We start from the raw sequence: 24366 nt of genomic DNA on the forward strand, positions 1-24366 counted from the left end.
CCCACGTAGCATATAGCAGCGCAGCCCACGTAGCATATAGCAGCGCAGCCCACGTAGCATATAGCAGCGCAGCCCACGTAGCATATAGCAGCGCAGCCCACGTAGCATATAGCAGCGCAGCCCACGTAGCATATAGCAGCGCAGCCCACGTAGCATATAGCAGCGCAGCCCACGTAGCATATAGCAGCGCAGCCCACGTAGCATATAGCAGCGCAGCCCACGTAGCATATAGCAGCGCAGCCCACGTAGCATATAGCAGCGCAGCCCACGTAGCATATAGCAGCGCAGCCCACGTAGCATATAGCAGCGCAGCCCACGTAGCATATAGCAGCGCAGCCCACGTAGCATATAGCAGCGCAGCCCACGTAGCATATAGCAGCGCAGCCCACGTAGCATATAGCAGCGCAGCCCACGTAGCATATAGCAGCGCAGCCCACGTAGCATATAGCAGCGCAGCCCACGTAGCATATAGCAGCGCAGCCCACGTAGCATATAGCAGCGCAGCCCACGTAGCATATAGCAGCGCAGCCCACGTAGCATATAGCAGCGCAGCCCACGTAGCATATAGCAGCGCAGCCCACGTAGCATATAGCAGCGCAGCCCACGTAGCATATAGCAGCGCAGCCCACGTAGCATATAGCAGCGCAGCCCACGTAGCATATAGCAGCGCAGCCCACGTAGCATATAGCAGCGCAGCCCACGTAGCATATAGCAGCGCAGCCCACGTAGCATATAGCAGCGCAGCCCACGTAGCATATAGCAGCGCAGCCCACGTAGCATATAGCAGCGCAGCCCACGTAGCATATAGCAGCGCAGCCCACGTAGCATATAGCAGCGCAGCCCACGTAGCATATAGCAGCGCAGCCCACGTAGCATATAGCAGCGCAGCCCACGTAGCATATAGCAGCGCAGCCCACGTAGCATATAGCAGCGCAGCCCACGTAGCATATAGCAGCGCAGCCCACGTAGCATATAGCAGCGCAGCCCACGTAGCATATAGCAGCGCAGCCCACGTAGCATATAGCAGCGCAGCCCACGTAGCATATAGCAGCGCAGCCCACGTAGCATATAGCAGCGCAGCCCACGTAGCATATAGCAGCGCAGCCCACGTAGCATATAGCAGCGCAGCCCACGTAGCATATAGCAGCGCAGCCCACGTAGCATATAGCAGCGCAGCCCACGTAGCATATAGCAGCGCAGCCCACGTAGCATATAGCAGCGCAGCCCACGTAGCATATAGCAGCGCAGCCCACGTAGCATATAGCAGCGCAGCCCACGTAGTATATAGCAGCGCAGCCCACGTAGTATATAGCAGCGCAGCCCACGTAGTATATAGCAGCGCAGCCCACGTAGTATATAGCAGCGCCACTCACTCAGGCACTGGTAGGACTAGGAGCTCCTCCTGAATCTGCCTCATAACTTCAGCAGCCAGCCAGGGGCGGAGAGCAGAGCAGAGAACGTGCTCTCTCCGCCCACAAACAATGTCACGCTGGCTGCTTTCTCTTAACCCCTATGTGTGCCTGCCTGGCTGCACTGACTGAGTGAGAAGATGCTTGTGTCAGAGCTGGCACATAGGGGTTAAGAGAACTCAGCCAGCAGTGACTTTGTGGGCGGAGAGAACATGTTCTCCTGCTCTGCTCTCCCAGCTGTATCTATGACAGCGTGAGTGGGCCCCCCTCTCTCTCTAGGGCCCCGGCATTTGCCCAGGTGCGCCGGGTGCTGACGCCGGCCCTGACTGGCGTCACCGTGGTACCGTTACCCCCTCACCACTAGGGACACTGGCGTCACCATAGTACCATTAACCTCCCCCCTCACCACCAGGGACAATAGACAACTATCATGCACTGACCCATTTCTGATTACTAAAAATATTATCTGGACTATGGAAGCTGTGCAGACGTTGTCGGGGTGGGGAGACCTTTGCATTCTATCGTCTCCGCTGCTGGAGGTCAGAGATCCCCTTTAATATAAACCTGCCCCCGGCACACACGACCTTAACTTGGCCACAAAGTCGGAATATAAAAGTATGTTTTCCGTAATGTCTGAAGTCAGGCGAAGGAGTACATGACCGGTCAGGAATAATACAGATATTCCGGAATCTTCCATACGACGGCAGAAGAAAAGTCTGTTCCCAATTTACAGACCGGGCAGTTTCTCTATAGAGGGTCTCACAGTTGGGGGCCGGACGGTCTGACATTTTTTGGCCACAGAATTCTATCTTATTCTATCCTCAGCTCCCATAGGACTCTAGTCCATGGTCTCTGCAGGCCGGGGGTCTCCTGTGACTGGAGGCTGAACTGAGGAAAGTGACGGAGAAAGCAGAGGCCGGACCCCATAATCCTTCTATATTATTTCAAAACACTCTTTTTCGGTGATTCCTTTGTGTCTCCGTTCATACTGCACCCACGCACAAATGATACACCATTTGAAAGGTAAACTTGTCCCCTTCAGCAAGAAAATAGCCAAACAAACCACACATCCACGATGTGATCACAAAGTACGGTACACTTTAAACATTAATTTTCATAAATCTGCAGTAAGGAAAAATGACCTGCAGGTGGCACCACACTACCCCAAAGCACAATACCACAAAGCTGAAACAAATCCTAACATTTGCCTTGGGGGCTTTCCAGCTTGCCGAACTCCTTGCCCAGCCAATTTCAGGCAGATACATATAAAATATTTGCTACATATGTGGAAGCAGAATAAAAGTAAAACTTTACCCGTTTATGACTTTAGCTTTAAAACTGAAGATATAAATGAATGCAGCCTAAAAGGGACCGGACAGGTTCTGAACCATCAGATTTTCCGTATTATTGGACAGTCATTGAAAAGTCGCTCTTCCTTCTAAGGTTGCAGCTTATTGGTGACCTAGAGTCACCTCTGGTTCCAAGTAAAAAACTGCAGCGGTGACATAACTCAGACTGTACATTGTTTCCCAATGGGAGAGATTGGTGGAAAAAACCTTGCAAAAATTAAAAAAAAAAAATCCAACCGTAGAGAAAAAAAAAAAAAAAGTGTAAAATAATCAGCAGATATTACTTTTTTTTTTTTTTTTTTTTTTTAAAAGGGATATTCCCAATTATGATACAATGGTGTAAATACGCTCAGTTATGGGGTCAATTCTTTCCTCATTTTTAGGCCGGGATCACACAGCGAGATACGGCAGAGTCTAAAACCAAGCTCTGGCACCGGCACTCCAGAGAGGAGCGTGCGGCCGCATAGCAATACATGGAGCCGCACGCTCCGCTCCGGAGTGGTGCCAGAGCTTGGTTTTAACCTGCGAGACTCTGCCGTATCTCTCTGTAGTGTGACTCCGGCCTTACTCTCAAAGTGGCACTGCTGTACAGGGAGCTGCTCCGGTCACATACATGGGGCTGTGCTGCACTTCCCTACACTGCAGATAGATGGCGGTGCTGCTTCTCAGAAGCGTATCTAGGGTTTCTGGCACCTGGGGCAAGAATACATTTTGGCGCCCCCCCAGGACATATGTGATTTGCACACTTAGTCATGTACCCACGAGCTCCTCTCCCTAATACTCTCAATATTCAGTGAAAAACAGAGAAGCAGAAGAGAAGCTCGATGTCAGAGGACCACAAGTATGAAAGTCACATGTGAGTGAAGTGTCCATGTGACAACTACTGGAACCTGCAGAGCTGAATCCTGACATCGCAGCTTCTGAATTCTCACAACTAATGCATTGCACACTTTTAGGATTCTCCCTTGCCGGTGGACGGTCATGTCAGCACAAGTATGCGATTTGTATACCTCTGGCCACATTCCGACTAGACTCTCTCAGTTCATTTTCATAGAGTGAGGCCACACATCTAGTCAGCATGTGACCGCATGTATGTAAATCGCCAGCACGAGAATCCTGACAGTGTGCAGGGCGCACTGCGAGAAGTCAGAAGTCTGCAGTCACAAAGAATGACTGCAGACTCATTACAAACCTGGACATCCCCTTTAATGCTCCTAACAAATAAAAACATGAGTTAGTCAGTATCACAAATAACATTTACATCCAGGTACCTAAGGCCGGCTTCACACTTGCGAGTTTTACGGACGTAAGAGCGCAGAAACTACGTCCGTAAAACTCGCAAAAAATACGGCACAATTATTCTCTATGCCCCTGCTCCTATCTGCCGCATTTTACTGATCAGTATTATACGGCTTTCTACGGCCGTACAAAATCGCAGCATGCTGCGTTTGTCACCATACTGCGCAAGAAATACGCCAATGAAAGTCTATGGAAGCGTGAAAAATATGGATTACACACGGACAAGCAGTGTGACTTGCGAGAAATACGCAGCGCTGTTAGAGAGAAAAGCCGGTAATTCAGTGCGGTGTACAGTAAAATCACACTGACAGCTTCCAGTAGAATAAATGTCTGCAGATAGAATAGAGATTATATATATATATATATATATATATATATATATATATATATATCAGTGAGACACATATGTATATATATTAATATTTTTTCCAGCGCTATACAGCTTGAAAGCCGGTAATTCAATTACCGGCTTTTTCTTTCTCCTTCCTAAACCTGACATGATTTGAGACATGGTTTACATACAGTAAACCATGTCTTCTCTCCATTTTTTTGCAGATTCCACACTACTAATGTCAGTAGTGTGTATCTGCAAAATTTGGCCGTTCTAGCTCTTAAAATAAAGGGTTAAATGGCGGAAAAAATTGGCGTGGGCTCCCGCGCAATTTTCTCCGCCAGAGTAGTAAAGCCAGTGACTGAGGGCAGATATTAATAGCCTGGAGAGGGTCCACGGTTATTGCCCCCCCCCTGGCTAAAAATATCTGCCCCCAGCCACCCCAGAAAAGGCACATCTGGAAGATGCGCCTATTCTGGCACTTGGCCACTCTCTTCCCATTCCCGTGTAGCGGTGGGATATGGGGTAATTAAGGGTTAATGTCACCTTGCTATTGTAAGGTGACATTAAGCCAGATTAATAATGAAGAGGCGTCAATTATGACACCTATCCATTATTAATCCAATTGTAGTAAAGGGTTAAATAAAACACAAAACATTATTTAAAATTATTTTAATGAAATAAAAACAATGGTTGTTGGAGTATTTTATTCTACGCCCAATCCAGTCACTGAAGACCCTCGTTCTGCAAGTAAAAAAACATAATAAACCAACAATATCCTTACCCTCCGCAGATCTGTAACGTCCAACGATGTAAATCCTTCTGAAGGGGTTAAAACATTTTGCAGCAAGGAGTTCCGCTAATGCAGGCTGCTCCTTGCTGCAAAACCCCGGGGAATGAGGCTAAATATAGATCAATGATATATATTTAGCTTCATTTGCGGTGAGGCGCCCTCTGCTGGCTGTTCATAGATCGTGGGAACTTACCTAGAAAGCTCTCTAATCTTCTCTTCATCTCTAAACTCCTCGAACGCCTGGTCCACTCCCGTCTTACCCGCTATATCTCAGATAACTCTTCTCGACCCCTTACAATCTGGTTTCCGCTCTTTACACTCTACTGAAACTGCCCTCACTAAAGTCTCTAATGACCTACTAACAGCTAAATCTAATGGTCACTACTCCATGCTAATTCTCTTGGATCTCTCTGCAGCATTCGACACTGTGGATCATCAGCTCCTCCTCACTATGCTCCGCTCCATCGGCCTCAAGGACACTGTTCTCTCCTGGTTCTCCTCCCATCTCTGACCGATCCTTCACTGTATGTTTTGCTGGTTCCTCATCCTCTCACCTTCCCCTTACTGTAAGGGTTCCACAAGGCTCAATCCTGGGCCCCCTACTCTTCTCTCTATATACTGCCCCTATTGGACAAACAATCAGTAGATTTGGTTTCCAGTGCCATCTCTATGCTGACGACACCCAATTATACACCTCTTCTCCTGTTATCACGCCGACCTTTTTTAGAAAACACCAGTGATTGTCTTACTGCTGTCTCTAAAGGTACCGTCATACATAACAATATCGTTAACGAAATCGTTATGCGTGACAGCGACCAATGATCAGGCCCCTGCTGGGAGATCGTTGGTCGCTGGGGAAAGTCCAGAACTTTATTTCATCGCTGGATCACCCGCTGACATCGCTGAATCGGCGTGTGTGACACCGATCCAGCGATGTCTTCACTGGTAACCAGGGTAAACATCGGGTTACTAAGCGCAGGGCCGCGCTTAGTAACCCGATGTTTACCCTGGTTACCATTGTAAAAGTAAAAAAACAAAAAAAACACTACATACGAGTACTTACATTCCTGTCACGTTCCTCAGCGTCAGCGCCGGCCGGCCGTAAAGCAAAGCACAGCGGTGACGTCACCGCTCTGCTTTCCGGCCGGCGCTTACACAGTGCAGGGAAGCTGAGGCTGGGGGACGCGACAGGAGTGTAAGTATGTAGTGTTTTTTTTTTTTACTTTTACAATGGTAACCAGGGTAAACATCGGGTTACTAAGTGCGGCCCTGCGCTTAGTAACCCGATGTTTACCCTGGTTACCCGGGGACTTCGGCATCGTTGGTCGCTGGAGAGCTGTCTGTGTGACAGCTCTCCAGCGACCAAACAGCGACGCTGCAGCGATCGGCATCGTTGTCGAGATCGCTGCAGCGTCGCTTAATGTGACGCTACCTTATCATCATGTCCTCCCTCTATCTGAAACTGAACCTGTCAAAAACTGAACTCCTCGTGTTTCTCCCTCTACTAACCTACCTTTGCCTGACATTGCCATCTCTGTGTGTGGTTCCACCATTACTCTCCAGCAACATGCCCGCTGCCTTGGGGTCATACTTAATTCCGAGCTTTCATTCACCCCCACATCCGATCACTGGCTCTCGCTTATCAAAAACATTTCTATAATTCGCCCTTTTCTTACTTTCGACTCTGCAAAAACTCTTACGGTTTCACTTACTCATTCTCATCTGGACTGTCATGATTCACACCGTGACTGTCACCCCTACGTCACAGATAGGGGTGACTTTAGGCCAGCAGACGGCTGTCACATGTGCAGGGGGGCTTATCTTAGTTATCCCTCCACTGCTACACTGTGATGAAAACACAAACAAGGCTATTGACCTCTTAGTTTACAGCAGGGGCTTATTTTAGGTATCCCACTGCTCTTCAATATACCACGAACTGTTGGGATTTATGTATATCCCGCATTACAGTTCCGCTTGAACTTGCAGCTCTCTGGCGCCCCCCTTACCCTCAGGTCAGATTAGGTACTGCACCGAGGGTAATTAGTCGCCAAAAAGGCTGCCTGCTATGTACTGGCTATTGGGCACGCTGCAGCGAGGCGGTATAACTACTCCCACTCAGGCAGGAACAAAATTATTAACGCCGCAGTCGGTACAACGACTCCCAAAAGGCACAGAACACGGTATGCTGCCACCAGCTTCGATTAACGGGTCCGAAGCTAACCCAAAACAGTAGCGCAATTCCCTTCAGAAGACTTAGGGTACGTTTTAGAGCAGGAAGAACAAAAACTAGTAATTTGAATATTTTACTCCGAAAGAAGGCAGTGTTTATAAAAATATTACAAGGATGTTACAAAAGAGACAATTGAAAATATGTACAAGGTAATTATAAAATAAAGGGATTAAATGAGAAAAGGTGAAACTTACATGTTGTCAGTTCATTTCAGGCAAAACCATGCTGGTAGGCGGAACCCCAAATGTCCCAGTGCATCAGGAGGTCTGGATAGGAACAGCTCCTTAGGTAAGACTCACTGCTGGGTGCCTGGCAGAAAACTTAAAAACTGCAGCCCTGTGACATCACTAACAGGGCTGGTTTCCCCAGCCCCTCCCCTCTCCTAAGACTTACCAAATTTAACACAAATTTGTATAATGCTCGTATCTCCGCTCCAGAACATGTCAGAATCCCATTCCCAGCACACCCCTCATTCTTCTTATTTTACAATTGGCTTTCTATTGGTACCAAATTTGGGCTAGTTGGGACACAGTTCCGGAGAATTCCGTACTTTACCTGTTGGAATTAGAGGCTCACGCTTACAGTGGCTGATAGATCCGCCGATGGAGATTCGCAAAATGGACTTATTATTTTCCTAGCCTAAATCGTTGGCCCAATATCTTATTATAATGGGACAAAGGACTTCATGTCTTGAGAGAGATATCAGACCAGTTTTAGCTGGTACAATTGTCTATTGCAACTACAGCAGTCGTATAAATTCCTTTTGTGGGAGGGAATGAGTAAGTTGCTCAGAACGTGGAATTTGCAGCTAGAAGCAATAACCCCAGCAAAACACAGAGTGAAGGAGGGTCAACGCCCACCCTATATGTGCTGGCAAGAGAAACTAAACTTATATTATACATTATCCTCACATGGACTATTGTAACTCTCTACTATTCGGACTCCCTCTTACTAAACTCTCCCCCCTCCAATCTGTCCTGAATGCTGCTGCCAGGGTCATATTCCTCACCAACCGTTACACCGATGCCTCTACCTTGTGCCAGTCATTACACTGGTTACCCATCCACTCCAGAATCCAGGACAAAACCATTACCCTCATCCACAAAGCCCTCCATAGCTCAGCACCACCCTACATCTCCTCCCTGGTCTCAGTCTACCACCCTACCCGTACCCTCCGCTCATGACCTGAGGTTAACATCCTCAATAATCAGAACCTCCCACTCCTGTCTCCAAGACTTTACACGTGCTGCGCCAATTCTTTGGAATGTACTACCTAGGTTAATACGATTAATGCCCAATCCTCACAGTTTTAAGTGTGGCCTAAAAACGCATTTGTTCAGACTAGCCTACCGCCCCAACGCATTAACCTAACTATCCCTGTGTGGCCCATTCAAAAAACTTAAACCATAATCGGGTTCCTCGCATCATGTTCTCATACACTTTATACAGTTAATAGCCCTCTGTGTCTGTACTGCTACATACTTAGGCAGTTACCTGGTTCATGCAGCTTTACATGAACACCCGAGCCTTACACTATGGCCGGTCCGAATAACTAAAGCAATTGTTACCATCCACCTCTCGTGTCTCCCCTTTTCCTTATAGTTTGTAGCTTGCGAGCAGCAGGGCCCTCACTCCTCCTGGTATCTGTATTGAACTGTGATTTCTGTTATGCTGTAATGTCTATTGTCTGTACAAATCCCCTCTATAATGTAAAGCGCTGCGGAATATGTTGGCGTTATATAAATAATATTATTCTTATTTTTCATAAAGCCGGGGCCCATTATTAGGATAGATAATTTCATGATCAATGGGGTCCAACCTCTGGGACCCCCATGGACCCCATTCTGGACAGTGTCATTTCCCTGCACATTCAGGAGACCACAAGTGCTGCCATATAAATAAATGTTAGAAGAATTCAGAGTATTACACCATTGCTGGCTGCAGACATTCCCAGAATTGGAGGAGTCCCAGGGGTCAGAGGGGGTCCCAGGGGACCGACTAACCTCAGTAATAATTGGAAATGGAAGATAATAATAGTTGCTAAACCATTCCAGACCACCAGGAGGGCGCACATATTCTGCTGGTGGTCTTCTCTAATCATGGGAATTTTGCTCTCACTGTAATGCACTTGGAAGACCCCTTTAAAAAACGCACCGACCAGAGCAGTTTAGCACATCAGTGCCTTCACCGGTGTCCCGGGCATGCACCCGACGGTCGCCCCCTGCACATGTGATCACAAGACCACCCGTGGATTCTCTGACTTACATTTCCAGCATTTCATCGTCTTCAGGAAGAGACGAACCGTTCATTAAAGGGAAATCAAACATGCTCCAGCTGCGGAGGAAAGTCCTTAATGGTTCCAGTCAAGGAGCAGAGCAAAGTCCTTAATGGTTCCAGTCCCGGAGCAGAGGAAAGTCCTTAATGGTTCCAGTCCCGGAGCAGAGGAAAGTCCTTAATGGTTCCAGTCCCGGAGCAGAGGAAAGTCCTTAATGGTTCCAGTCCCGGAGCAGAGGAAAGTCCTTAATGGTTCCAGTCCCGGAGCAGAGGAAAGTCCTTAATGGTTCCAGTCCCGGAGCAGAGGAAAATCCTTAATGGTTCCAGTCCCGGAGCAGAGGAAAGTCCTTAATGGTTCCAGTCCCGGAGCAGAGGAAAGTCCTTAATGGTTCCAGTCCGGGAGCAGAGGAAAGTCCTTAATGGTTCCAGTCCAGGAGCAGAGTCCTTAATGGTTCCAGTCCAGGAGCAGAGTCCTTAATGGTTCCAGTCCCGGAGCAGAGGAAAGTCCTTAATGGTTCCAGTCCCGGAGCAGAGGAAAGTCCTTAATGGTTCCAGTCAAGGAGCAGAGGAAAGTCCTTAATGGTTCCAGTCCCGGAGCAGAGGAAAGTCCTTAATGGTTCCAGTCCAGGAGCAGAGGAAAGTCCTTAATGGTTCCAGTCCAGGAGCAGAGGAAAGTCCTTAATGGTTCCAGTCAAGGAGCAGAGGAAAGTCCTTAATGGTTCCAGTCCAGGAGCAGAGTCCTTAATGGTTCCAGTCCCGGAGCAGAGGAAAGTCCTTAATGGTTCCAGTCCCGGAGCAGAGGAAAGTCCTTAATGGTTCCAGTCAAGGAGCAGAGGAAAGTCCTTAATGGTTCCAGTCCAGGAGCAGAGTCCTTAATGGTTCCAGTCCAGGAGCAGAGTCCTTAATGGTTCCAGTCCCGGAGCAGAGGAAAGTCCTTAATGGTTCCAGTCCCGGAGCAGAGGAAAGTCCTTAATGGTTCCAGTCCGGGAGCAGAGGAAAGTCCTTAATGGTTCCAGTCCAGGAGCAGAGTCCTTAATGGTTCCAGTCCAGGAGCAGTGGAAAGTCCTTAATGGTTCCAGTCCCGGAGCAGAGTGAATGCCCAGGATCCTGGGTTATCTCTGGGCAGGGACGTGGACAGACTCCCAGGAGAGCGCAGATCTCAGGGGTTAAAGGGCCGGAATATCTTGGCGCAGACGATCGCCTCTCCTATTCTGTGCAAAGGTGACGGAGCCAGAAGCGCTGCGCAGAGCCGGATATTTACAGGAAGCAGCAGGCGCTCGTGTTTGTCTTTCTCGGAGAATTATTACTTACACAATATAGAAACCTGCAGCGATTCTGCTCATGCTCGGAGGGAAAACGTTTTCTGTCCGGACATTGGCGAAAACCCGACTGCGATGTGACGTGCAGTGAAGGTCCCGGAGCACATGACAGTGGGAAGGAGGAGACCCCCATCCTGTAGCTGCGGCTCTATAGTGGCGCTGATGACGACTCATCCTGGTGGTTCCCCTTTTATAACGATGAGTCCACGCTGAGGTTTTACCCAGAAATTAGCTTCCTGTCTTATCTCTTCCTCTCTCAGCAGCCGGGGTCACTGCGGTTTTCTTTCCATCCGACTGGAATACGATTTTCTCAGAATGAAGAGAAAAAAAAAAAATTAAAATAAGTCATTTTCTCCACCTTCTCCATTCAGTCAGTCCACGAGAATCAGGCTGCAGTCAGAGGCCATCCGAGTGCGGCAGCTGTACACACCGTCAGTCTGCGCGCCAGCACGGTCCCGGTATACTGACCGGACACATTCCCCATGTAGCCACACTGTCAGTACGGTGGTCCCGGAGCCTTGTAAAGCAGCTTACCCGTGAACCAGCGATATCTGAGGGGACAGGTTCCCTTTAAGCACAGGAATAAGGATTTCGTTAGATCCTTTGGAGTCCTTGAAGTGAACCGGTTTTACTCGTCCGGCAGCTCGCGAGGTCCCGGAATCTCACAATTCCCAACACTTCATCGGACTCTTCCTGCAATTGTCGCATTCTCGTGACTGTGGACACAGTGGTGGCCGCGGAACCCAAAGTAACAAGTTCTGCATTTGTATCATGTGCTGATGAATCGGGAACATCTCACATCAAGAAGTCACCGGATCCTCAGCTGCTCCACAGTCATCATCACATGGACAATTGTACAAATCAGGTTTTGGGGGTCACATTTATGTGCAGTAAAAATGGAAACCTTGTAATTTCACACAACGGCCACTGCGGTTTTTATAGAGTCTACCTTCCAGTTTAAGGAAATTACACATTTACCGCAATCTTTTGTTTAGAAGCACCGGTTTTACATGCGGTATGTTAGCTGCTGACAGTGAAATGAATATTCACCCCTCTCCACGCCCATGGGGGAGCGGGGAAGAGTGAATGTTCATTTCTGCCTCCTGTCTCCCACTGCTGCTCTGCTGGCACCGGGCGGGCACACCTGACCCAGGGGCCCAATAGCAGCTTCATGGTGTGCCGCTATTAGCGACACGCCACTGGCTGGGGGCCCCTGGAGCAGCAAGGACCCTAGGCAGCTGCCGACCCTGTGTGCCAGCAGGTGTCAGTGCCTGGGCCCACCAGAGAATTCTCCAGTGTGCCAATCTGACCCTGAATGTACTGTATATACAGGTGTTAGTCATTGTCCAGGAGGAGGAGGTGAGCTGTGACATCACCTATTGTGAATGGTGGATCCTGTGCAATAATAATAATAATAATAATAATAATTTTATTTATATAGCGCCAACATATTCCGCAGCGCTTTACAAATTATAGAGGGGACTTGTACAGACAATAGACATTACAGCATAACAGAAATCACAGTTCAAAACAGATACCAGGAGGAGTGAGGGCCCTGCTGCTCGCAAGCTACAAACTATGGGGAAAAGGGGAGACACGAGAGGTGGATGATAACAATTGCTTTAGTTATTCGGACCGGCTATAGTGTAAGGCTCAGGTGTTCATGTAAAGCTGCATGAACCAGTTACCTGCCTAAGTATGTAGCAGTACAGACACAGAGGGCTAATACTGCATAAAGTGTATGAGAACATGATGCGAGGAACCTTTTTTTTTTTTTTTTTTTTTTATTTTTATTATAAATAGGCCACACAGGGATCGTTAGGTTAATCTACTGTATATAGAGGTGTTGTCAGTTATTGTATAGGAGGAGGAGGAGGTGAGCTGTGACATCTATTGTGAATGGTGGATCCTGTGTTATCTACTGTATATAGGGGTGTTATCAGTCATTGTACAGGAGGAGGAGGAGGTGAGCTGTGACATCACCTATTGTGAATGGTGGATCCTGTGTTGTCAGCTGTATATAGAGGTGTTATCAGTCATTGTTGTTCTGCCTCTAATAAAAAAAAAACAATCTCCAAAAATTCCAAACTACATTTAAAAATGAAAACAAAAATGTATGCAACATTAAATCCTGATTTAAACTTCCTTTCCTTCGTGAGTCTTCCTCCTCTTCAACTCCCGGCCCCTCTACTCACTCATCCCCCTTCCAAGGACTTTGCAGTGAAGTAGAATTGTAGTTCTAATGATTATTTTAACAAAAATCATATGGGTTAATTTTATATTTTTATAGATTGAACTTTGGTGCCATGGTGGTACAAAGAGGGTTTAATTATTATTTTTTTTTATATTTGGTGTCTTGAGATAAGGGGCTGGCTGTATAGCACAGCTGGCACCCATCACATATGTAGTGACGCAGCTCTGGAGCCCGCACTGCACAGTGACATCCACTGAATGTGAAAGATTTAAAAAGTTTTCCAGAACGATTTGATTTTTTTTTTTTTTTTTACTGTGCATCTGTGAAATAACAGGCAGGCTACTGCTTACTACCTGCCTGCTCTGCCCAGCAGAGGTCTCGATCGATGCACAGAGGCCACAGGTGGCTCCTGCCGGTGATTCGGAGGACGTCATGCCAACAGAGCGACAGCTTCTCTTCTGCTTAGTTGACGGGGCCTGACTGCCGATGTCACGCTGACTGACAGCTGACTGACAGCTGGCTGCCCGTTTCCCCAGCTGTGGAGATGTCAGCAGTCAGGCCAGAAGAGGAAGAGCAGCTCTGCGGACACAAGCAGCAGAATCCGGCCAGCTTCAGAGCAGCGCTGACAAGCCATATAGCAAAGAGCCCGTCAGCGCTGCAGTCGTCTCCTAGGAGAACGGCCACAGCGGAGGCGGCTACCTCTGCAATGAAAGGAAAGATTAAAAAAAAAAAAAGTCTATTGATCAGAAGAGAGAGGACTTTCATAACAAATTGCAAAGATGATTCTTGAGATAAAAAAAAACAAAAACTAATTTTATGCATTTTTTTTTTTTTTTTTTTTAAGAAACACCGCAGTTTTTCCCACGGCATGCATTAGCAATGTGAGGGGAAGCAATGGACACCGAGCTACGGAGACGTGGGATCTTTGTTTTGTCATCACAGGTTCAGCAGCTGACGGCCTACCTGACCATTGAAAGCAGATTATGGAAAAGTGACCGACACCGCAGAGAAATGTCCTGGTCTTACTCATGGAAAACCGCGGTCAGCGATGCAATCCGGCCTATTCTGGGCCATGAATCATTGGGTCTGTAATTGACCGATAAATGCCTGTGTGGGTGAATTCATGGGCTCAATGGCGCCTCTGTCCCTGCTGCGTCCTGGAATGGCTTCTCTCCAACCCGCTCACCTCAAAGCAGAGAAACCTGCCGAGCTCCAATGGAGAAGTAGACAGAGGAGCGATGTGTCGGGGCCAAGGCACAGCCACGTATATGGAGAAGTATACAGAGGAGCGATGTGTCAGGGCCAAGGCACAGCCACGTATATGGAGAAGTATACAGAGGAGCGATGTGTCGGGGCCGAGGCACAGCCACGTATATGGAGAAGTATACAGAGGAGCGATGTGTCGGGGCCGAGGCACAGCCACGTATATGGAGAAGTATACAGAGGAGCGATGTGTCGGGGCCAAGGCACAGCCACGTATATGGAGAAGTATACAGAGGAGCGATGTGTCGGGGCCAAGGCACAGCCACGTATATGGAGAAGTATACAGAGGAGCGATGTGTCGGGGCCAAGGCACAGCCACGTATATGGAGAAGTATACAGAGGAGCGATGTGTCGGGGCCGAGGCACAGCCACGTATATGGAGAAGTATACAGAGGAGCGATGTGTCGGGGCCGAGGCACAGCCACGTATATGGAGAAGTAGACAGAGGAGCGATGTGTCGGGGCCGAGGCACAGCCACGTATATGGAGAAGTATACAGAGGAGCGATGTGTCGGGGCCAAGGCACAGCCACGTATATGGAGAAGTATACAGAGGAGCGATGTGTCGGGGCCGAGGCACAGCCACGTATATGGAGAAGTAGACAGAGGAGCGATGTGTCGGGGCCGAGGCACAGCCACGTATATGGAGAAGTATACAGAGGAGCGATGTGTCGGGGCCAAGGCACAGCCACGTATATGGAGAAGTATACAGAGGAGCGATGTGTCGGGGCCGAGGCACAGCCACGTATATGGAGAAGTAGACAGAGGAGCGATGTGTCGGGGCCGAGGCACAGCCACGTATATGGAGAAGTATACAGAGGAGCGATGTGTCGGGGCCGAGGCACAGCCACGTATATGGAGAAGTATACAGAGGAGCGATGTGTCGGGGCCGAGGCACAGCCACGTATATGGAGAAGTATACAGAGGAGCGATGTGTCGGGGCCGAGGCACAGCCACGTATATGGAGAAGAATACAGAGGAGCGATGTGTCGGGGCCGAGGCACAGCCACGTATATGGAGAAGTATACAGAGGAGCGATGTGTCGGGGCCGAGGCACAGCCACGTATATGGAGAAGTATACAGAGGAGCGATGTGTCGGGGCCAAGGCACAGCCACGTATATGGAGAAGTATACAGAGGAGCGATGTGTCGGGGCCAAGGCACAGCCACGTATATGGAGAAGTATACAGAGGAGCGATGTGTCGGGGCCGAGGCACAGCCACGTATATGGAGAAGTATACAGAGGAGCGATGTGTCGGGGCCGAGGCACAGCCACGTATATGGAGAAGTATACAGAGGAGCGATGTGTCGGGGCCGAGGCACAGCCACGTATATGGAGAAGTATACAGAGGAGCGATGTGTCGGGGCCGAGGCACAGCCACGTATATGGAGAAGTATACAGAGGAGCGATGTGTCGGGGCCGAGGCACAGCCACGTATATGGAGAAGTATACAGAGGAGCGATGTGTCGGGGCCGAGGCACAGCCACGTATATGGAGAAGTATACAGAGGAGCGATGTGTCGGGGCCGAGGCACAGCCACGTATATGGAGAAGTATACAGAGGAGCGATGTGTCGGGGCCGAGGCACAGCCACGTATATGGAGAAGTATACAGAGGAGCGATGTGTCGGGGCCGAGGCACAGCCACGTATATGGAGAAGTATACAGAGGAGCGATGTGTCGGGGCCGAGGCACAGCCACGTATATGGAGAAGTATACAGAGGAGCGATGTGTCGGGGCCGAGGCACAGCCACGTATATGGAGAAGTATACAGAGGAGCGATGTGTCGGGGCCGAGGCACAGCCACGTATATGGAGAAGTATACAGAGGAGCGATGTGTCGGGGCCGAGGCACAGCCACGTATATGGAGAAGTATACAGAGGAGCGATGTGTCGGGGCCAAGGCACAGCCACGTATATGGAGAAGTATACAGAGGAGCGATGTGTCGGGGCCGAGGCACAGCCACGTATATGGAGAAGTATACAGAGGAGCGATGTGTCGGGGCCGAGGCACAGCCACGTATATGGAGAAGTATACAGAGGAGCGATGTGTCGGGGCCGAGGCACAGCCACGTATATGGAGAAGTATACAGAGGAGCGATGTGTCGGGGCCGAGGCACAGCCACGTATATGGAGAAGTATACAGAGGAGCGATGTGTCGGGGCCAAGGCACAGCCACGTATATGGAGAAGTATACAGAGGAGCGATGTGTCGGGGCCAAGGCACAGCCACGTATATGGAGAAGTATACAGAGGAGCGATGTGTCGGGGCCAAGGCACAGCCACGTATATGGAGAAGTATACAGAGGAGCGATGTGTCGGGGCCAAGGCACAGCCACGTATATGGAGAAGTATACAGAGGAGCGATGTGTCGGGGCCAAGGCACAGCCACGTATATGGAGAAGTATACAGAGGAGCGATGTGTCGGGGCCAAGGCACAGCCACGTATATGGAGAAGTATACAGAGGAGCGATGTGTCGGGGCCAAGGCACAGCCACGTATATGGAGAAGTATACAGAGGAGCGATGTGTCGGGGCCAAGGCACAGCCACGTATATGGAGAAGTATACAGAGGAGCGATGTGTCGGGGCCAAGGCACAGCCACGTATATGGAGAAGTATACAGAGGAGCGATGTGTCGGGGCCAAGGCACAGCCACGTATATGGAGAAGTATACAGAGGAGCGATGTGTCGGGGCCAAGGCACAGCCACGTATATGGAGAAGTATACAGAGGAGCGATGTGTCGGGGCCAAGGCACAGCCACGTATATGGAGAAGTATACAGAGGAGCGATGTGTCGGGGCCAAGGCACAGCCACGTATATGGAGAAGTATACAGAGGAGCGATGTGTCGGGGCCAAGGCACAGCCACGTATATGGAGAAGTATACAGAGGAGCGATGTGTCGGGGCCAAGGCACAGCCACGTATATGGAGAAGTATACAGAGGAGCGATGTGTCGGGGCCAAGGCACAGCCACGTATATGGAGAAGTATACAGAGGAGCGATGTGTCGGGGCCAAGGCACAGCCACGTATATGGAGAAGTATACAGAGGAGCGATGTGTCGGGGCCAAGGCACAGCCACGTATATGGAGAAGTATACAGAGGAGCGATGTGTCGGGGCCGAGGCACAGCCACGTATATGGAGAAGTATACAGAGGAGCGATGTGTCGGGGCCGAGGCACAGCCACGTATATGGAGAAGTATACAGAGGAGCGATGTGTCGGGGCCGAGGCACAGCCACGTATATGGAGAAGTATACAGAGGAGCGATGTGTCGGGGCCGAGGCACAGCCACGTATATGGAGAAGTATACAGAGGAGCGATGTGTCGGGGCCGAGGCACAGCCACGTATATGGAGAAGTATACAGAGGAGCGATGTGTCGGGGCCGAGGCACAGCCACGTATATGGAGAAGTATACAGAGGAGCGATGTGTCGGGGCCGAGGCACAGCCACGTATATGGAGAAGTATACAGAGGAGCGATGTGTCGGGGCCGAGGCACAGCCACGTATATGGAGAAGTATACAGAGGAGCGATGTGTCGGGGCCGAGGCACAGACACGTATATGGAGAAGTATACAGAGGAGCGATGTGTCGGGGCCAAGGCACAGCCACGTATATGGAGAAGTATACAGAGGAGCGATGTGTCGGGGCCGAGGCACAGCCACGTATATGGAGAAGTATACAGAGGAGCGATGTGTCGGGGCCGAGGCACAGCCACGTATATGGAGAAGTATACAGAGGAGCGATGTGTCGGGGCCGAGGCACAGCCACGTATATGGAGAAGTATACAGAGGAGCGATGTGTCGGGGCCAAGGCACAGCCACGTATATGGAGAAGTATACAGAGGAGCGATGTGTCGGGGCCAAGGCACAGCCACGTATATGGAGAAGTATACAGAGGAGCGATGTGTCGGGGCCAAGGCACAGCCACGTATATGGAGAAGTATACAGAGGAGCGATGTGTCGGGGCCGAGGCACAGCCACGTATATCCTGCTCAGAACCCAGCACAGCGAATATAGGGACAGTGACGACTCCAGTAAGAAAACCGTCTAATCCAAGCAGAGCCTTGTGTTATGGGGCGGTGATACCAGTGCTGACGGATTGGACCTCCAGATAGTGACTATGTGCATCAATCAATAGTTCTACCACTTCGCCATCTCTGCTATCAAAAGGTGGAAATACAAAGTCCGAACACATATAGGGAAATATTTCTCATAGATTGGAACTTGTTACAATTGTTTCCAGTTTAACCAAAATTCTGTGAGCTAAATACATCCACTGCACAGGTGTCTTTACGGACCTGTTTGCTACAATGTATCAGTAGAGGTAAAATCCTGTCTAGTTGCTCAGAGGATTGTTACAATTACATCCAGTCTGGGATATAGACAAACTAGAAACCATATGTCAAACATACAGAGAAGAGAAGAAGCCGATCTGTCCGCACGACTTCATTTGTATCTTGTTGTTTATTTACAAATAAGCAAAATAATTGGATAAAATAGATGGAGCTCAAGTCAGCAACAAAATGTAAATATGAGAGGCGCAAAAACAACACATTGCACACGGACCAATGTTTCTCTATGGGGCAGCTTCCACCAGCCGTATATTTCTCGGCCGTATTTTACGGGCTCAGAAAATCGCAGCATGCTGCGTGTGTCAGCGTATTACACAAAAAAAAAGAAAGTCTATGGGGGCGAGAAAAATACGGATTACACACAGACACACGTGTGACCTGTGAGAAATACGCAGCGGTGTTCTATAGAAAAGCCAGTAATTCAGTGCGGTGTACAGATATAGAATATATATTATATATATTTTATTATTATTACTTTTTTTTTTTTTACAGACACCCTGTATATAGACTGCATATATGTTGTCATTTGAGCCCATGGATCCATTCTATGTCCATTTTGCAGGCCGGCGAGAAAATCTCGCCATACGGATCATTTTTTGAAGAAAATAAATAAATAAATAAATCGCATCCTTGCATTGAATAAGGATCACTGTTTAGGAACTTTTCTGTGTATCTTGGCCGTAAAAACAGACTGTATTTTTATACGTTAGGTCTGACCCCGGCCTTAAAGGGACCCAGTCTTTAGATTCATTCTGCCCAAACCATGAGCGCCACGAGTCAGAGCCGGGCTGTGCGATTGCAGAGCAGTATAATTTGCTCAGAATTGGTGGGGTTTTGAGAAAACAGTATAAAGCTGTCCGGCGACCACAGGAGAGATGTGACTAGTGCAGCGGCTTCTCTCCACACCACTGTAGAGGATTGCAGGTCTCGGTCACACATGGGGACAGGGCAGGAGGATGCCGGTGGCCGGACTAGTACCTGTCCCTGCGGGTCTCTCCCACACGTGGCCGCCATCACAGCCCGGCTCAGTCATGGTTCGGACATCTTGAATCTAATGAAAGGCTCTCTGCAATCTTATTTTAAGAAATCATTTAAGGCTCTTTTTTCTTTAAAGCCATTACGTGCACATGCAGTGAGCGGCTCCGGAGGCGACTACTCCACATACTCTCAGATAGTCAGCTAAGACGACACGGCTAATCACACAGCTGTTATGGTGACATTACACTTAAAGGGGCTGCACTGCCCCAAACTTTTAGGGTATGTTTCCACGTTCAGGAAACGCTGCGTTTTTGATGCTGCGTTGAGCCGCAGCGTCAAAAATGCAGCGTCCAGATGTTACAGCATAGTGGAGGTTATTTCATGAAATCCCGTCTCCACTATGCATTAAAAGACGCATGCGGCAGACCCACAAAAACGCACATGCGGCGCGTCTTTTAAGAACGCAGCATGTCCTTACATTGCAGAAAAAATGCAAGGACAGCGCAGGTGACCTGCCAGTGACCTCAGGTGCAGATTTGGTCAGGATTTTACCTGCATAAAATCCTGACCAAATCCTGATGCAATCCTGAACGTGGACACATACCCCAACACATCCTAAATGGCAGAGGGGGCTGATTTATACAGGTGGGCAGGCGCTGATCGGCTGCAGGTTCTCAGGTTGTTTCTTGCTTGGACTGAATGCGAAGGCGGCCGGAGCCAGGAGAATGGCAGGGACCTAGCGGGTACGGAGCAGCGTCACCAGCCCGGCAGGGGCAGATCGCCCTCCCACCACCATCCTTGGCCCGTGTAAAGTAGTGGACAACCCCAAATAATGATTTGCAATAAGTTCCCCATGTGACCATTAGACATTCCAGCCTTGGTTTTTTGGTCACAGGCAGTAAGTTCCCATGACTTTGCCTCTATACATTCGGAATGTCCTATACAAGGTTTTTTTGTGTTTTTTTTTTTCGGGTTGAACAGTTCCACAAATTATTCAGTGCAATTTGTCAGCATGTTGGCTCAGTGGTTAGCACAGCACAGTGGCTCAGTGGTTACCACTATTACTTTTCAGCAATAGGCTTAAACCCCACCAAGGACGACATCTGCCAGGAGTTTGTATGTTCTCCCCATGTTTGTGGGGTTTTCTCTGGGTTCTCCGGTTTCCTCCCACATTCCAGACACTGATGGGGAATGTAGATTGTGAGTAAAATCATTTCTGTCCCACGATCATTGTGCAGTCTCAGCCTCAGGCCGTGTTCAGACTGCCGTACTGGAAAAGGAATCAGTCGCATCCGCCCATTGCTGTGTGTTCACGTGCGTTATAGAGAGGCGCCGGACCAAGATAGTGCACGGAGCGATTCTTTCCACCCAGGACCTCGGTTCATGTGGAATATCGTGGAACGCTGGATCTAATGGGTCCGTGGCGTCCACTGATCGAGTATGCGCTTGTCTGTAGGAGCCCCATGGTAAAGAAGCCATGCCAATGTCTGGAGATTGCACCTCTCCTCTTCGGGGGCGCTCGGCTTTTCTGGTGGGTCACATGGACCAGCTTTTAATCTTGTTGCGTCTTCAATGTCCCTTTTGAATAAATTTAATTATTTGTAATATTTCTTCATAACCGAGATCCACTTATCTGCCTGTGGCCCTTCTTTGTACAGGATGCCCAGATGTGTAGATTCCAGATGAGGCCGCACTTATGTGTTATGTCCCAGGAGCCTGCGACTCCTAACACGACAATATCCTGCTGGCTGTAGATGCAGCTGCCTGACATTGTGCACCAGATCCTGCTCTACGTGCGATTCTCGGGGGGCTACTCCCCGTACAACACACGATCCTGCAGATCATCAGCGCTCGGTGCACAATATGCAGTTAGGAACATTTCTGCCTGCAGACCTCCCTTACATGCGTCCAGGCTTGGACTGGCCCATGGGGGAACGGGGGAATCCCCCGGTGGGCCCCTGTGCAGATCTGGGCCCCCATCCCCCCTGTATGGGCAGAACTTGGCATAATTCACATGATTCACTCTGTACAGAAACAAGCAGCGTCTCATCATTAATTAACCAAACTGCCGGTGTATTAGTATATAGAGACAGAGGTAAATTTGTGAACGAGGGAGTGTAATATTTGTATGCAGGTGAAAAGTGGCCCCCAAAGTCAATGTTACTGGTGGGTCCTTGGCGCCCCAGTCCGACACTGCGTGCGTCTTTATGGCGCAGTTCAGAATCACAGCTATGAACACGGATAAAGTAGCTGCACATAAAGGCGCGATTCCTACACGTCACAGGATTGGATGTCTCTGCACTCTGCGACCTTTGGAAAGTTTCTACACGTGATTCCCATAAACTACGACATTAGCTGTCAGTGCTGCATCCTGGCCATGTGGGGGGAGGGCTCGGCCGCTCCTTGGGGGACCTGCGGACCCCACTTCCCATGTGCACACTCCAAATCCTCATCAAAAACTACGTTTCTGCAAGGAAAGCTCAGCAAAACGGCTCAGTGTGCACGTAGCCCAACGGGCCCTCGCAAACTGCTAAACTTTCCCAATCCACTTCTATGGGAAATCCACCTTGCCGTTCATATGAGGAGGTTTTTGAGGAGATATATATATATATATATATATATATATATATATATATATATATAAAGTTACTTCCTGCTCCAGGTTTGGAAATACATTTGCTGGAAAAAGGAAGAGTGCGGCGGATCCTGAAGGAAGCGACACGAGCAACAAAACTGCACTAAAATAAAAGCAAACTCATTTCTGATGCAGTTTCGGCTATTAAAATCCCTCATGGTGGCCGGACCCCTCAGATCTCCGCATGCACAACCCAGGGATCGGCTGCAGCCAAAAGCGCACAGGTACCACGAATCGCCAGCGAGGTCACCGGCACGGAGGTTACAGGTAAAACACGAAACCGCCACAGAACCAAAGAGAACCAAGTGTGCAACCGCCAACCAGACACCCCCGGATGGGCTCAGCTCGTGGCCATGCAAGCAATTGGGGTCCGACAGCCGATGGGGGAATTCGCTTCCACACGGGCAGGTGTGAGGGGCGTCCCTTTATTAGATTCTAGGACGGATCCCTTTATTAGATTCTAGGACGGATCCCTTTATTAGATTCTAGGACGGATCCCTTTATTAGATTCTAGGACGGATCCCTTTATTAGATTCTAGGACGGATCCCTTTATTAGATTCTAGGACGGATCCCTTTATTAGATTCTAGGACGGATCCCTTTATTAGATTCTAGGACGGATCCCTTTATTAGATTCTAGGACGGATCCCTTTATTAGATTCTAGGACGGATCCCTTTATTAACTACCCAGAAAATTTAGATTTGCAAAGTTCCAAGTATCCAAGTACCAAGGATCCTTTTTTAGGCAGAGTTGAGTCTGGTGCTCTGAAAGCGGCAAATATTTTTCTAATTAGCCAATAAAAGTGATCCCTCCTAGAGTATAATAAAGTGATCCCTCCTAGAGTATAATAAAGGGATCCCTCCTAGAGTATAATAAAGTGATCCCTCCTAGAGTATAATAAAGTGATCCCTCCTAGAGTATAGTAAAGTGATCTCTCCTAGAGTATAATAAAGTGATCCCTCCTAGAGTATAATAAAGGGATCCCTCCTAGAGTATAATAAAGGGATCCCTCCTAGAGTATAGTAAAGTGATCTCTCCAAGAAGATCCGTTATTTTTGGACACAAGTAATTATAGCGTTTTCTGGCTGCCACAATAGAATGGATCATACATTAGGTAATTGTTAGTTGAGCAGTTCCCTCCCGCGTTCCTGCAGATCACAGGAGGTCAATTACCCAGCACAGGAGATCGGACACAACAGTCCATGGGGGTCGTCACTCACCCACAAGGGTCCGCTCGCACACACTTCAGGGAGATCTCCATGGAGCAGCAGGAAAAGGAAGACTCCGGGGGGAAGAGGCTGCGGAGCCCTCGTCTGGGGGGCGGCTAATGAGGGAAACACCTTTAACTACTGCAGGAGAGAAACCTTCACAGACAGTGGGAGGTTCTGCCAGGATTTGGGAGTGGAGGGGGATGGGGCCAAGGCTGTACCAAGCAAAGAAGTCAGGACCTGCAGAGCATCGCAACTATGATAGAAAGGAGTCAGGACCCGCAGAGCATCGCAGCTATGATAGAAAGGAGTCAGGACCCGCAGAGCATCGCAGCTATGATAGAAAGGAGTCAGGACCCGCAGAGCATCGCAGCTATGATAGAAAGGAGTCAGGACCTGCAGAGCATCGCAGCTATGATAGAAAGGAGTCAGGACCCACAGAGCATCGCAGCTATGATAGAAAGGAGTCAGGACCTGCAGAGCATCGCAGCTATGATAGAAAGGAGTCAGGACCTGCAGAGCATCGCAGCTATGATAGAAAGGAGTCAGGACCTGCAGAGCATCGCAGCTATGATAGAAAGGGGTCAGGACCCGCAGAGCATCGCAGCTATGATAGAAAGGAGTCAGGACACGCAGAGCATCGCAGCTATGATAGAAAGGAGTCAGGACCCACAGAGCATCGCAGCTATGATAGAAAGGAGTCAGGACCTGCAGAGCATCGCAGCTATGATAGAAAG

The 24366-nt window shown here is 49.1% G+C and overlaps 1 protein-coding gene across 2 annotated transcripts in view; it reads right to left on the reverse strand.

Annotated features, from left to right (window-relative positions):
• MCOLN2 (mucolipin TRP cation channel 2) overlaps window positions 1-23778 on the reverse strand; it is a 58618-nt gene extending 34840 nt beyond the window's left edge. Inside the window, exon 1 of one of the 2 annotated variants that reach the window (XM_069735828.1) lies at window positions 23642-23778. In XM_069735828.1, the coding sequence (XP_069591929.1) occupies window positions 23642-23682 (41 nt within the window). In that variant the 5' untranslated portion in view covers window positions 23683-23778. Of the gene's footprint in view, window positions 1-9676; window positions 11567-23641 lie in introns of those variants that run through there. The other variant, XM_069735826.1, reaches the window with a different exon arrangement.
• Between the last annotated feature and the right edge of the window lie 588 nt (window positions 23779-24366).

The sequence above is a fragment of the Ranitomeya imitator genome, chromosome 8 (genome assembly GCF_032444005.1).
Source record: "Ranitomeya imitator isolate aRanImi1 chromosome 8, aRanImi1.pri, whole genome shotgun sequence".
In the NCBI taxonomy this organism is placed as follows: Eukaryota; Metazoa; Chordata; class Amphibia; order Anura; family Dendrobatidae; genus Ranitomeya; species Ranitomeya imitator.